Below are 16,332 nucleotides of genomic sequence, written 5' to 3' on the forward strand. Positions count from 1 at the left end.
CGTTTGCGGTTAAATACGTTTTCTGTAAATCTTCATCTTCCTCAAATTCAGCAGGGAAATTGGAGACAGAAAGAGTATCGTAATCCAATACTTTGATACAATTGTCAGTACAGAAAATAAACCCCTGTTTATTGGAGGTTATTCCATAACACGAATCATTCATCTTTAGATGTCGTCTAGCAGCTCTGGGTTCATCCATGTCAAATACCTTCATTGACTAACTGCTGTCTCCGGTTGTAACCAATACTCGTTTTTCGTCCAAATAAGCAATATCAAAAACAGATGCAGGGAATAGATTTATATCTCCTTCAAAGTTTCCTGATATAAACTTTAAAACCTTTGAATGGCGATCCAATTCTCTATTCAAAAATAAGGTTATATTTTCTTTCATCATCATACATGCTGTAATTTCAGTTCCATAAACTCTTATCCTCTCAAGTTGTTCAACCATTACGCCATCAATTTTAAAGATGTCCATTGTCTGTCCAGCTTTATCAGCTATCGTCTTCAAAGTGAAACCAACGTTGACTTTCCTTGGTAATACACAACCTATAGATTTAATTGCTTCTTTATTGACCAACGAATCTTCAAACTCGCAGCAGATTTTGACATCATGAAAATCGCCTTTTTCGTACATACTCTGTAACTGTATTCTTAGTTGTTGTAAAGATTGTTCTAGATTTCGGGTTCCAATGAACGATTGCCTGCTTGAAGCGCATTCCTTTAAAACTTCGATGTTTTTGAATATCTCATTTACTTGTTTATTTTCAGTTTCCAAATCTCGCATGACTCGTGATATACACCTTTTTGCCTTAACTTTCGATTGTGATGCTTTTAGTATGAGATCCTGTTCCAACTTATCAAAATGGTCATTAATGTTCTTTCTCATATCCTTGATCTTCTCAACGACGTCGTCCTCATTAGTGGGTAACATTTTCAGATTGTCTTTGCTTTTTGATATAGCTGTTGTGATGACTGATTTTACATCAAGCAGTGATTTTTCCAACTTCTCTAAAGCAGTTGACGAATTAAATCCGCTTGAAACATCATCCAATAAAACAACATCATCGCATTTTTTATGCTCCATAACAATGCATCTCTTACAAGCCAGACTATTATGTGATTGGCAATGAAATTCTAAAGGATACTCATGTTTGTCACATCGATGATTTATGTTCTGAACGAAGGAAGGTGATGTTTTGTACTGTTCAAAAGTTATGGTCTCGTGAGTTTTAGAGGCTTTAGCTATTCGATGATGTTCTGAGCAATCGCCACAAAGGTTTTGGTCACACTGTGGACAATATTCTCTTACAGTAGATCTAATATGACGGACGTGACATACGTCACAGACGCAGCTTGTTTCAGTCGCCATCCCTTATTGATGTCTTCAAAGAAAATGATGAATCAATTCTGAAAAGCAGATGAAATAATTATCATATAGTCTTTACCGAACTTAATCTGTACATAATATATATATGCGTCCCTTAAAACGGAGGACCTTAAAATATATCAAAGTAGATGATGGGTCGGTTTGTAATGTGGCAGGATATTTTTAATTGTTCTTCAAATATGTGTTTCATAGGCAAAATAAAACACGGTTATTTTTGTTAGTGGGAAAAATATAGTCGGATTCTTTAACTAAGAAGAGTGGTGCAATTACATTCCCTAGCCATAGTCATCCGGCATTGCAGCCTTTTTTTATGACGTTTCAATAAATGAAGTCATAAGAAATTAAGATAAATTAAATGTTATAATTAAATTTGGACCAATCATTTGCTGAGAACAGATATTTCGCTAGTGAGGAGTATCTTTTTCTCATACCGTTCAGGAAATATGAAAATAACACAAAAAAATAGAAAAGAGCATAACCTGTATCACGCCAACAACTGGTTTTAGAATAAATGTGCTGATTACAGATGCAATAACCCTGTCTGTGTATAAGCAAATAGCTGGGATTGTTATAGAGCAGAGAAAACATTGTCAAAATCTGGCATCTTGACGTAAAGTATAATAATAAACATAAGTTGTACATCTTTGAATGTTGCTCACCTACGTTGATGTGCATATTAAACAAAGGTCACACATTATAGACAAAAATTATATTCATGACAAATGCTCTATGTTTTGGTGATGATGACTGGTTTGTAGAAAATCTTAATTTTCTGAACATTCTTACTTTTTACAATTCCTCTATCTATAATGTAGAGGAGAAGATTTTTGTAAGAATTTACAAAAAATTATGATAATTGAGAAAAATTTACTTAAAAGGGCATTAACTCTTTATGGGGTTAATTGACAATTTTTGTTATGTTTATTTATTTGAAGATCTTGCTTTGCTAAACAATTTTGCTATTTACAGTTATCTCTTCCTATTATAATATGCAAGATAATTACCAAAAACGTCAAAATTCCTTAAAAGTACCAATTCATGGGCAGCAACCCAACAATGGGTTGTCTGATGCGTCTGAAAATTTATGGTCAGATAGTTCTTTATTCTATAGTTCACCACGGTTTTATCATGTATATCTATTATAAAGTCATTTTTTTTAAATTACTGTTTGTAAAAGTATGAATTATTCTAAATAATAAGGATTTTCTTATCCCAGACAGAAAACCCTAGCCGTATAAGGCGCAACTTTTTGGAACTTTTGGTCATCAATGCTCATCATCTTTGTACTTGTTTTAGCCATCGAATTTTTCATTTGAGCGTCCCTGGTAAGTCTTGTGTGGACGAAACGCGTGTCTGGCGTATTAAATTTTAAACCTGGTACCTTTTGTTAGCTATTATTCGTGTGTTTCTCTGACCTAGATGTTCTCCTACTTATTTGTATTGTAGTCCTGTCATGTAATGTTGTCATGTTAATGTTATATTTAACATTGCCATAAAAGCAGGAGGGTTGGCACGCCACAAAACCATGTTCAACCCACCATTTTTTTTCTTAAAATGTCCTGTACCAAGTCAGGAAAATGGCCATTGCTATATTATAGTTCGTTTCTGGATGTGTTACATTCTAATGTTGTGTTTATATTTGATGGGTTTCCCTCAGACTAATGAATTTCGATCAACGGCAAATTACTGTTGCCTTTATTTATTCAATAATCCTTGTCATGGACAGATTTTCTTTAAATGCTTTAATTTTAGAGATTTAAGCGGAAAAATGCATTTTACCCCAATGTTCTTCTTTTATCCATGGTGGACATATCTTGGTTGATGGCCAGGGTTATCATACATTTTATAAACAAGATACCCTAAGAATGACTTAGGCCAAGTTTGGTTATATTTGGTCCAGTAGTTTTAGAGGAAAAGATTTTTGTAAAGATTAAGGAAATCTATAAAGAAAATTGTGAAAAATTCAAATGAAAAGAGCAATTTAATACTCTTTATTGGGACAATTGACAATTTTGGTTTTGTTGACATATTTGAAGATCTTACTTTGTTTGACAATGTTGCTGTGTAAAATGTTTTACTATTTATTATATTATGCAAGATAATAACCAAAACTTTTAAGCTGTCTTAAAAATTACTAATTCATGGGTTGTCTAATGCGTCTGAAGATGACTACATGGGGCGATATATATTTTGACATAATGAACATTTTTACGCCGTGTCAGATTACCTCTAAATACTTAAGTTGTAAAGATGTAAGTATAGAAAATGCATTTCACCTTCATGTTTTATTTTGAGGCATGGTGGTCATCTTAATTGATTGGCGGGGTCATCTGATACGTTTTTAAAACTAGGTAACCATTAGAATATTTAGGTCAAGTTTGTTTTGATTTGGCCCAGTAGTTTCAGCGTAGACTTTTGTCGAAATTAACGGACGATGACGACGTTGACGGACGCCAAGTGATGAAAAAAGCTCACTTAGTCCTTTGGTCCAGGTAAGCAAAAAAAGTGGATGGGTCTCAGGCAATTGATGCAGAAAACATTTTTAATCGCTGCAATTTTGTTTTTCGTATTTCGCTAAACGAGTCCTTGTAATATTTGTTATTTAAATTGAAACATCAACCAAAAAGTTGTGAGTTTAAAATATCTTCTGTCTCTGATATCCGACATGGGTAAAATACTGAGCGTTAATTAAATGAGAGTTGACGTTAACTATAAACAGAATAGATAAGAAGCAAATAATCTAATTAAAGTCTCAAACCTGTAAGCTACTGCTTTTTAATCTTTAGATAAGTTGGTTTACTTAACTATTGCTACTTACCTAAAGAATGAGCAGTGTTGACAAAATACACTCAGATTGATAGGGACAATATGGAACGGGGAATGACACGTGATGAATAATTCTGGATGAACTCGTATTGAATCAAGCAAAATAAATGACAAACAAATTATAAATATGTGTGACAGTATTTAAATGAAAAAGCGCCCGTGTAGGATAAAGTTGCAAATTTGAAAAACGTAAACAGTGGTAAACCGGATGAAGTTATTGGTTACCGTAATTAATTCTTCTCTTTTTATTATTAGACATTACTTAACAAGAATTCTTCTCTTTTTATTGAATGTCTGTACACACAGTCAAATATCTTCTTCGTAAAAAATGTCTGCACATTATGCCACTTTTTTTTCAATCGTGAAAAATGGAAGCCATTTGTAAGAATAACGCGTTGTTAATTTAGCACTTGATTTTTTTTGTTTTACATATCATTGGGGGACGACCGTTTGATTTCTGCGGGAGGGTAGCAGCAGAATTTGATAAATGAATATCCAAGCCTGGAAAGAGCTTAAAATTAAATAAATAGAGCATAAGATAGGATGAAAATGCATATTGTGCAACACGTCAACGTTATACAAAATTGCAAACAAATTTTCGCACAGCCAGTCGTCCTTGCATGGGCCTTGTCCTTTGCTGTCTCCTCCCTTGCTGCCCCACACGACTTCCTCCACTTTTCCTTAATTTGGTTTGCAGTTCTCTGGGCAGCACCCCTGGAATTCAATTGCTTGGCAATGTCCTCCCATACCTGTTTTTTCTTTTGATTAGTTATAGTACTTGTGAATTTTGAATTAATTATGTCAATTTTCCTTTCTACCAGCTCCGTAAGGAAGACCTTTTCTGCCTCTGTAAAATTTTCAGCTCTTTTCCCCTTTTCTGGTTCCATTTTGCAAATGTTACAGGAAGTACTAAGAGTTATGGGACTTGTCCACTGGATAATATTGTGTCCAGTGGATAACTAACCAATCCTTAACCAGGTTTTGAACAACATAATTTAACCACTGGATAGTAATCCACTGGATACACATTTATCCAGTGGACAAGCTTATTCAGTGGATAACTTTATCCGGCCTTTTGAACAACCGGGCCCTGGACTAATTTCCCTAGATACCACACACACAAAAGTGACCATCTAAACAACTTTTTGATGCATTTGATCACTCCACATAAGTTATTTATTTCAATATCAATTGTTTTTTACCCTTTTCAAAATGTTTCAGTATGTTTCATGAATTAAAATACATCATTTCTTTATGCATTTTTTTCTGGACAAAACAGTTAACCCTTTAATACACGACTGATCGTAAAGAGTTTTACTTCCACTTTGCGATAAGATTTTGCCTATTTTTACTATTTTTTGCTCTTGTGACTTTTGTCGTGGCCGAAATGCAATTCAATTCCTTTTTTCTTTCTGCGTGTTTTTTTCACAGAGGAATAAGCATGATTATTGAATATGCATTTTTAAAATTATTATTATAAGTATTAGCATCTGCCATAACCGGTTGTTTAAAGAAAATATGTCTTTATAATTAATTCAAATAATTTATAAACATCTCTTAGCTCTGTACTGTAAAGTGGGTGTATTGAAGATGCAAAACATTTTTACATATATAATTGAGAATGAGAATGGGGAATATGTCAAGGAGACAACAACCCGGCCAATGAAGAACAGCCGAAGGCCACAAACCCAATCCTCAGCTTGCCCATTCTTTTGTAAATAAAAGTGTGCACTAGTCCTGTGAAATACCACATCTCCTTATATCCATGTATACATACCAAGTTGAACATGGTTGTTTCTACATTCTCAAATGAAGAGTTTTCCATTGCGACTTTTTAATTATAACTTGAATTGGATTTTTTTTTAAAGTTTTTAGCATGTATATCATCACATGCATAGACACTGAGACGAGACAGAAAATATTAAATACCATTTATCACACCGTGGTCGTTGAGATGGGAGACAACTCGTACTCCGCACATCCCGAGGATTAAAATGGTTTTTTTTAATATTCTTCGCTTAAAAAATTATGGGTGAAATAATTTCCGTAAGCGGTTGTGCTAGCTACCCTTTATAAACCCCTTAGAGCATAAAAAATCATTGTTGTTTGTTGAACGTGACAATTATTTCATGCATACTCAGGACGAGAAAATATTCACGCGTTATTAACTTTTATAAGTACTCCTGAAAATCTTGCCCTTTTATAATATGCTAAACCATGAAAAAATAATGAGCAGGTACACCCTAGATCTTACCTTTTCAAGTAGCTGTATTAAGCTGCCGATTTGAATTGTTGCAAGTTGCATTTTTTTCTACTGTTTATGTCGAACATGTAATGTTACATTTTTTAGATCCTTTCGTTGCATGTATTTCAGAGTTACCCATAAAATTGTATGTCTATTTCAATCTCGCCTGCGTGTTTTTTCTCTGTAAAAACGTGTCTACTACTTAAAACAAAGATACTCTCTTGGGCTTACTTTTGAAAATTACTCGTGATGAATAAGACAAAGGTTACTGGTTTGGCTGCAGCTCTTCAACATCCAAACGATCAAGGATTAATTTGTGCAAAACCTTGTCCGTCCAATACCTTAACGTATTTTGTCTCTCATTCCCAAAATATATATATTTATTAATAGTATCGGAAGCACATGACTTGTTTGTGTTTGTTTATGTTCAACACGTGTTGATGAGCACATGGTTGCATACCTGGTTTGTTATTGTATGATTTGATTGGCTATTGTATGTCGCAATGCAGGTATTCTACCCGTTTGTACGAGGGTAGGATCGTGATTCTCGTGCAGAATCTCATTATAAATATAAGATATTTTTATAACCAGTTATTCGAAGTTCTGCCTTTACAGAGTAGCATACCTTCCGTTTCGTTATACACATAATGACCGAAAACCACTCAGACGACGAGGACACTTTGCTTTTGCACGAGCCACCAGTACATTCAGGTGCCAAGTCTAGTTCTGTACCACAGATAAGTGATCAAACTTTTGAACTTTTTACATCTTATTTTGATAGTAAGATTTCTTCTCTGAAGAACGAGTTAGTCTCCGGGAACGACTCCCTAGCTAAGAAGCTCAAGAAAGAGGTGTCTGTTAAGCTTAAGGGGGAAGGGAATCAGATTCAATACTCCTTCAACTCAGATATAGTTTCCGAATTGCAGAAACTTCAGAAGCGTACATCCGCGGAAGATTCCGTTAGCACCAATTTGATATCAGGCCTTATTCTTAAAATCAACAGGAGGAATAAATTGATTCGAATTGCCGACAAGTCGCCAGCAGGCTGGTCCACAGTCAGAGAATACGAAAGTGATGACCTGGCATCAGATTCAGAAGATGAAAAACGCTTACGGCAAGCAGAAAGCAGGGCCCTCAAGACAATCAAAGAAAAGAAAACCCGTGGAAAACCTTACTCAAAACCGTCCGCCACCGTTTCTAGACCTGCCAACTCTACTGATACTAGTAACAGTTACTATCAGCCTTACAACGCTACTCAGCAGCCCTTTCCGAGGTTCCGTCGCCGCGAGGCGACCCCATACGACACCTGTTACGAGTGTCACCAAACTGGCCACTTCAAGAGGAACTGCCCAAAAGCAACAAACAAACCAACCTTTGGAAACTTGTCAAAGTGAAAAGATACAAGATGAGTATATTTCTTTTGTTGACAATTTAATGCTATTTGGTCATAGTAATGTTCTCTTTCAACATGTTAAATATTTTGATAATATAGATTTTTCAAAAATCGCCAAAGGAGTAAAATCAAGCTTATTTAAACATATAGAGTTTTGGAAACACATTGGGGCCAACAAATTTGTGTTGGACACCATTGAAAAGGGTTATATAATTCCATTTATGAAACAACCCCCTCCAATGAAATTTCGGAATAATAAATCTGCTTTAAAAAATAGTTTGTTTGTAAATGAAGCGATAACTGAGCTAATTAGCAATGGCTGTATTCTAGAAGTACCATTTCAACCATTCGTCGTTAATCCTCTCAGTGTTGCTACACAAAAGACTGGTAAAAAGCGTTTGATTTTAGATTTAAGTGAATTGAATTTCTATGTTTTGAAAAACAAGGTAAAATTTGAAGATTGGAAAATTGCAATGGAATTCTTCCAAAAAGATCATTTTCTAATTAAGTTTGATTTAAAATCTGGATATTTTCATTTGGACATCTGTAAAGAACAACAAACATATTTAGGTTTTTCCTGGAATAACAAGTTTTACTGCTTTTCTGTATTAGCTTTTGGTTTAAGTAGCGCCCCCTATATATTCACTAAATGTTTGAGACCAATGGTAAAGTATTGGCGAGAAAATGGTGTTAATATTGTTCTTTATCTGGACGATGGATTAGGCATGGATGAAGGTTATCAAAATTGTAAAGATACTTCTGAATTTGTAAAGTCATCACTTAAACTGGCTGGATTTATTGTCAATGAAGAAAAATCAATTTTTGAACCGGTTCAGTGTTTAGAATGGTTAGGATTGATTTGGGATTCTAAAGATTTTACTTTAAAGGTGCCAGAGCGCAGAATTAAAGACACTAAAAATTCTCTTGATATTATACTAAAATCATTTTCAAATTTGAACGCACGTATGCTGGCTCAATTTGCCGGAAGAATTATATCAATGTCACCAGTTATGGGTAATGTCACAAATTTAATGACGAGGCATATATATTTCGCGATAGAAAACAGAAAAACGTGGGATTCAAAACTATATTTAGTATATGAAAAATGTGTATTAGCTGAATTGAAATTTTGGCAGGAAAACTTGTTGGAGCTTAATGAGAAGCGTTTATTGAATGATTCTTTACCGAGAATTATGATATATTCAGATGCAAGTAATGTAGCTTTAGGTGCATATACTGTTGAATCAAATGAAAAGATTTTTCATTGTATGTTGAATGAAAATGAGAAAAAATTGAGTTCCACTTGGCGTGAACTCAGGGCTATTCAGTTATCGTTGAATTCGTTTGAACACGATCTGAAATGTAAAATAGTTAAATGGCATACAGACAACCAAAATTGTGTAAATATAATCAATAAAGGCAGTACAAAGTTGCATTTACAACATTTAGCTTATGATATTTTTAGAACATGTACAAGGTCGGGTATCACGTTGTGTCCTACTTGGATACCTCGGTGTGAAAATTTCAAAGCTGACTTCATATCTAAAATGGTTGATATTGATGACTGGCAAACCTCGTTTCAGTTTTTTACTTTCATGAATGAAATTTGGGGTCCTTACACAATCGATAGATTTGCCAATTTTCATAATACAAAACTGAAAAGGTTCAACTCAAAATTTTGGAATCCAGGAAGCACTGCTATTGACGCTTTTGCTCAAAATTGGACAATGGAAAATAATTGGATGGTTCCTCCGATAAGTTTAGTGGCTAAAAGTATTAAACATCTCATTCTCTGTAGAGCTGAGGGAACATTGATCGTTCCAAAATGGCCTTCATCGGCATTTTGGTCTTTGATTTTTAATAGAAGATTGGAATTTCAACCTTACGTTATAGAAGTTCTTGATTTTTCATCAGGTCAGAATATATTTGTTCAAGGACAGAATAAAAACTCCATTTTTGGTACCAAGCATTTTAAGTCTGATATACTGGCAATTAAGATGAAAGCGACTTAATGATGTTCGAGTTTATTTGTACATATTGTTAATTGTTTACAATATGTGAAATTTGCATTGTATTGCAAATTTGGTTCTGACACGGCTATGTATGTTGATATAGCAAGAATACATGTAGTAAGATGTATGACACGGCTATATATGTTGATATAGCAAGGTCTAGTGAATAGTACGATGTATATGAGATATATAAAAAAAAAAAAAAAAAAAAAAAAAAAAAAAAAAAAAAAAGTTTTATAATATTATTATTTGTTTATTTTATTTATACGTTTTGCAGATGTTTTTAGTACTGGTCGTTGGTCTAAGGATAAAATACCACAGAATGAAGCTCTTAGCAATCTTGCAAAATGTCTTCCAGATTATTGTTTAAATTCTAGAGCTGATAATACTAGAAAGAAATACAGGTATGCATTTAATAGCTTTTGTAAATGGTGTAATTTATTTAATATAAAGCCTTTACCGGCATCAGATTACAATGTCTCATTATATTTGATTCACTTACGAAAAAATTATAATTCTTCTGCAAAGATAGATGAAGCATATTATGCCATTCAATGGACACACAAATTAGCTGGATATGTAAATCCTTGTGATTCTTTTCTTTGTACTTCCGTAAAAGAAGGTACACAAAGGTCAATCGGTCATCACATTGTAAACAAGAAGGAACCAATAACTCCTCATATTCTTAATCAACTGGTTTTGAAATACGGCAATACAAATAGTACTTTAAATCATAGAAGAATAGCATGTATGTGTCTCGTTAGCTATGCCGGATTTTTAAGATTTTCAGAATTAGTTAATTTAAAAAGGTCAGATGTTTCATTTCATTCATTATATATGTCTTTATTCATCGAAAAAAGCAAAACGGACCAACAAAGAGCAGGAACTCATGTTTTTATTTCCAGAACATATTCGGTTACCTGTCCAGTCCAAATGTTAGAAACATACTTGAACCAAGCGAACATTAAACACGATTCTGTAGAATTCATATTTAGATCAGTTTTATATCGTAAAAAGACTAACACGTACGTGCTAAGGGGTCATGCGCCTTTGTCTTATACAAGAGCCAGAGAAGTACTGTTAGAGGCTTTAGAATCTTTGGGATTAGACAAATCAAAATTTGGTTTGCATAGTTTAAGAGCAGGTGGAGCAACAGCTGCGGCTGCTGCTGGTATTCAAGATAGAATATTTAAGAAACACGGTAGATGGTCTTCAGATACAGCAAAAGACGGATATGTGCGTGAAAATATTTCTGAAAAACTACTCGTTACTAAGAATCTTGGCTTGTAATTTTCATACCAGTTTTTTCTTATCTACTTTGTCATTTCGAAAGTGTGCTACTCACAAGGAGAGCTCATTCCTATTGTATACATGTGTTGAGTTTTATTGACTAAATAATTTATGTTCGGTTAAGCTTGGCGAATTAGAACATAAATATATTTATTAATAGTATCGGAAGCACATGACTTGTTTGTGTTTGTTTATGTTCAACACGTGTTGATGAGCACATGGTTGCATACCTGGTTTGTTATTGTATGATTTGATTGGCTATTGTATGTCGCAATGCAGGTATTCTACCCGTTTGTACGAGGGTAGGATCGTGATTCTCGTGCAGAATCTCATTATAAATATAAGATATTTTTATAACCAGTTATTCGAAGTTCTGCCTTTACAGAGTAGCATACCTTCCGTTTCGTTATACACATCCCCCACCCACCCCACCCATTTTGATAGCCTTTAAGTTAGACAGTAATGATGTGACAAGATATATTGTAATAATAATGTATTTATTGTGTTTTGTAGATTGTTGTTGATTTTGATTTTTAGTGGGATGGAGTCCTGATACGGTGTTTTGTTATATTGAGAAAATTGTGTGATTTACTAGGAGCAATTTGATGCAGATGGATGTTTGAATGACAATTGAAATATGAATATATATGAAATGGTTTTGTTGTTTGAAGAAAAATAAAGTAAAAGTGTGCTACTCACAAGGAGAGCTCATTCAAGTGTGCTACTCACAAGGAGAGCTCATTCCTATTGTATACATGTGTTGAGTTTTATTGACTAAATAATTTATGTTCGGTTAAGCTTGGCGAATTAGAACATAAGTGTGCCAAGAACGTGTATTGGGTATTTCGTATGGAACGCCATGACTGCCTTATGTTAATGATCAGCATTATATTCAGTGCTCACAACATTATATTAAGTGTTCACACCATTATATGCAGTGCTCACAACATTATATAAAGTGTTCACAACATTATATTAGGAGCTCACAACATTATATTAAGTGCTCACAACATTATATTAAGTGCTCACAACATTATATTAAGTGCTCACACCATTATATAAAGTGCTCACAACATTATATGCAGTGCTCACAACATTATATGAAGTGCTCGCAACATTATATTAAGTGCTCACAACATTATACGCAGTGGTCCAAACATTATATGCAGTGATCACAACATTATATGAAGTGCTCACAACATTATATGAAGTGGTCACAACATTATACGTTTTTTGTTGTATGATGAGATTGATGTATGATGAGATAAATGAATGATGAGATCATTCGGTAAACTTCGTTTTTTAGCGGAAATAACCGAATCCATAATTGGTAAATTACGGTAAATTAATGCCCAGCAAACAAATTTAAACAGTTATTGTTATATGTTATCATGTTAAGGCAGTATACAATTGTTGAGATTATCGCGGGAACATAACTTTTAAATGTAATGGCTGAACAGTTGTTGTAATATCGTTGCCTTTAACTATCATCTATAACAATATTTAAAACTGATTGAAATAAGTAAGTTAAGAAGTATGATCAATTTAACACAAATTTATTCCACACCATGCAGGGCATTTTAAATATATTTTGAGGATCAGTTACACCATATTCACAACTTAATATGTATATATATTTTTAAAGTGTTTATTAAATTGCTTCGTCCGAATGCAGTTGGATACGACCGCAGAGGTCCAACCCTAAACCGTTCGGACAAAAATGGACACATTATTCACGCTTGATTCAGGTCTGAATTTGAATGAAATTAAATATTTGACACATAATAAATTTCTGACACAGAAGTAAGCATTAATGTGGGAGGACAATTGTTTAGAATATTAGAAACTTTACAAAAACTGCAAATGCAAAGGAACATGAATGAACTGCAAATGCAAAGGAACATGAATGAACTGCAAACATATAAATGTAAAATATATTACATTACTTGTGGTAGCTTGGCCGAGAGTATCAACATAGAATTCAGATATACAATTAAACAAATATTTAATTTCACTTGTTCATTTGTTTATTTTATCCATCTAATTGTAATAATAACAATTTATAAAAATAAAAATAAAGATTGTGATAAATGTTTGTTTAAATTTAACCAATTAACAATAACATGTATGGTCAGCTCGTACTGGACCATACGCGTATGGTCGGACCATACGAGTATACGTATACGGTCCGGACCGTACGCGTACGGTCCAAATACTCATACGGTCTGGAACAGTTATAAAACTTGTGTTAAAATTTAATTGATTTTTTTTTTACTTATACAAAAGTTATTATCTGGAAAACATCTGTCTTCGGCGACGCTGACGACGACGACGACGTGATAGCAATATACGACCATTTTTTTTTTCATTTTTTTTTTTTGCAGTCGTATTAAAACATGTAGATTTATACACATATATTGTGCATTTCTGAATAAATATATTCAGATTACTAGGGATTGTAATTAAGATATGTTATGACCCAGTATAATTTTTAAGGAGAACCAAATATCTGTCAGAAGTATACTGTTCATTGCATAATTTTAATTATCAACGTTGGTCAGCAATTGCAAATATAATTTTACTTAAACATATAATATTTTCAATCATATTTTAAAAAGGCATGTCATAGCAATGTTTGGTGCAAAATAACTAGCTTGTGAATTTAAATTATTTTAATAATATAATTCGGACTTTGCTATACATAAAAGTCAAATTAGTTCGAAAATTTTCCATTTTTTCCCCGTGGGTGATCCATATCCATGAGAAAGAAGCCCTACATAAACAATCAAGATGCGTCGTCAAAAGTAACTTTCCAGATAACGAAAAAAGTACTCAGAATTGAAATTTTCAACCTTTTACATTGATCCTAACATGGGATATGGAAAAAAATTGGTAGCAAAAATAACAAAAAAACCCAGACTTTAGACAAGCTTGTATGTGGGAAGGATTAGAATAAGATAAGATAAGATAAGAAAACTTTATTTTGATTCGGCATGAGTACAAATAAGCAACACAAGCTCTAAGGAGCTTTTGACCGAATATAAAAACATATAAATAACATAAAAACAGTGCATTTTGACATATAAAACAACCTGTAATACATATAAATAACATAAAAACAGTGCATTTTGACATATAAAACAACCTGTAATACAAAGTTGAAATCTCACATACATAGTATGCAATAAAAATAATCAACAAATTTTCGAATGAAGTAAAAACATGCTTGACCAGAGCAACCAAAAGCAGCATAAATAATAAAACAGTGTAAGAATTATCTGCAAGCAGAACAGTGACATTCCAAACCGTTCCAGGACTGAACAAGACTTTTAAAATGTGAAAAACTATTTTCAGTCCTGAAATGGTTTGGAAGACTGTTCCATAAAGTAGCAGCAGCAAATTTGAACGATTTTTTTACCGTAACGGGTTGACTTTACTTGCGGAATTTCAAGAATATTTACATATCTGAAAGAATATTTAGATTTTTTGACATTTACCAAATTTTGTAAGCACACAGGAGCGATGTTGTTTATAATTTTAAAAGTTTCTAGAGCCATTGTTCTTATCCGTCTGATCTGCAAAGAAGACACCTTAGCTTTAAGTATGAGGTCCTGGTAGGAGCTGGTATAATCCTCATAAACAAAACGGAGTGCTCTTTCCTGCACCTTTTCTAGTTTTTTGGAATTTTTCTCAGTGCAAAAATGCCATGCCAAAGGGCAAAAATTAAAATTACTCCGAGTAAAAGTATGAAATATAGTAAGTTTACTAAGTCTATCCAAAAATGAGCCTAAATATTTAAAACATTTAATTGCTGTGATGCCTTCCTACAGATTGAGCTGATATGAACATCAAAATTTAGCTGGTAGTCTATTTCAATGCCCAATAACTTTACTGTTTTTTCACATGTGAGGTTCGAATTTTGAATATTTATAGATGGGTTCTTTTCAAAGGTCTTTTTGCCAACAGCCAAAACTTGAAATTTGTCAGGATTTGCTTGCATTTTATCTATCCTGAACCACTCAATAAGTATTTTTGAATCAGATTCCAAAGTTGAAATTAATAAATCGAAATCTGGAGTACAAAAAGATAAAGTATTGTCATCTGCATAGTTATATAAACTACCATTTTTAACAAAAAGAAAAATATCGTTTATAAATATGTTAAACAACAATGGCCCTAGTATTGAACCCTGTGGTACGCCTTTATGGATGTCAGCCCAACCACTCAGAACATTGTTGACTTTAATTTGCTGTTTTCGATTAGATAAATAGGACTTTAAAAGAGCAACTGCATTGGGGGTTAAACCATATGCTGATAATTTATCAAGCATAATATTGTGAGGCAGGCAGTCAAAAGCCTTAGAAAGATCCATTAATACTGCTGCAATGTACTGGTTTTTATCAAGAGCTTCTCGCCAGTCTTCTAACACTCTGAGAAGTGTGGTCTGACATCCATGTCCACGTCTAAATGCACACAAAAATGGATTAAATATTTTATCAAAATAATCAGTTAATTGAATTTCATATATTTTTTCAAAGATTTTAGAAAATATGGGTAAGACACTAACTGGTCTATAATTTGTTTTTAATAATGGGTCACTTTTTTTATGAAGGGGGGTCACTTGGGCTTCTTTAAGTTTATCGGGGAAACAATTATTATCAATTGACAAATTTACAAGAGTTGTCAGCTGAGGTGCAATATAAGATTTACAATTTTTCACTATTTTTGCTGGAATACCATCAGCTCCTGTAGCCTTCTTTATGTTTATTTTATTCAAATTTTTTTCAACATTTTCATTTGATACTTTTTTAAATTCAAAATCAGAATTATGCTTTCTGTTATCCAAAATTTCTTTTATACTAGGGTGATTTGAGGGGTCATATACAACATCTGCGCCAATTTTGTCTGCTACTGTGGAGAAAAAATTATTAAAAACATTTGAAACTTCATTTGAACAATTTAGAACGCCAATAACAACAACGAGAAGAATTCACAGTAAAACAATACTAGATTTAGAAGTTCTCCGTTAATATAATTATATTACAATTATATATTGACATAATAACTTGTATCGTTTTTTTTTGTGTGCTTCTGTTAAAAAATAAATAAAATTGTGTGGACTTAAAATAAAATCAAAGAAGTGCTCAGCAACAAATAGCATTCCTCTTTTATGTTT

The 16,332-nt window shown here is 33.2% G+C and overlaps 2 protein-coding genes and 1 long non-coding RNA gene across 5 annotated transcripts; 1 reads left to right on the forward strand and 2 right to left on the reverse strand.

Moving 5' to 3' along the window:
- Window positions 1-217: 217 nt before the first annotated feature.
- On the reverse strand, window positions 218-4,269 carry LOC134680635 (E3 ubiquitin/ISG15 ligase TRIM25-like). 2 transcript variants are annotated; one of them, XM_063539757.1, is made up of 2 exons: window positions 4,209-4,269; window positions 218-1,410 (listed from the first exon to the last, which is right to left on the reverse strand). In XM_063539757.1, the coding sequence occupies exon 2, from the start codon at window positions 1,370-1,372 to the stop codon at window positions 218-220; it is 1,155 nt and encodes a 384-aa protein (XP_063395827.1). In that variant the 5' UTR covers window positions 1,373-1,410; window positions 4,209-4,269. The 2 variants fall into 2 exon arrangements, with proteins under 2 accessions (XP_063395827.1, XP_063395829.1); XM_063539759.1 differs by having other exon boundaries at window positions 218-1,385; window positions 4,209-4,261.
- A 2,574-nt stretch (window positions 4,270-6,843) lies between these two features.
- On the forward strand, window positions 6,844-11,773 carry LOC134680636 (uncharacterized). 2 transcript variants are annotated; one of them, XR_010100485.1, is made up of 3 exons: window positions 6,844-7,866; window positions 10,135-10,270; window positions 11,670-11,773. XR_010100485.1 is itself a non-coding variant. In XM_063539760.1 (2 exons), the coding sequence occupies exon 1, from the start codon at window positions 7,109-7,111 to the stop codon at window positions 7,853-7,855; it is 747 nt and encodes a 248-aa protein (XP_063395830.1). In that variant the 5' UTR covers window positions 6,844-7,108; the 3' UTR covers window positions 7,856-7,866; window positions 10,135-10,743. The 2 variants fall into 2 exon arrangements, 1 of the variants encoding a protein (XP_063395830.1); XM_063539760.1 differs by lacking the exon at window positions 11,670-11,773 and having other exon boundaries at window positions 10,135-10,743.
- Window positions 11,774-14,121: 2,348 nt separating this feature from the next.
- Window positions 14,122-14,413, reverse strand: LOC134681694 (uncharacterized). The gene is made up of 2 exons (XR_010100664.1): window positions 14,302-14,413; window positions 14,122-14,248 (listed from the first exon to the last, which is right to left on the reverse strand). It is a non-coding gene; the product is annotated as an uncharacterized LOC134681694 (long non-coding RNA).
- Window positions 14,414-16,332: the final 1,919 nt, after the last annotated feature.

The sequence above is a fragment of the Mytilus trossulus genome, chromosome 8 (assembly GCF_036588685.1).
Source record: "Mytilus trossulus isolate FHL-02 chromosome 8, PNRI_Mtr1.1.1.hap1, whole genome shotgun sequence".
NCBI lineage: Eukaryota > Metazoa > Mollusca > Bivalvia > Mytilida > Mytilidae > Mytilus > Mytilus trossulus.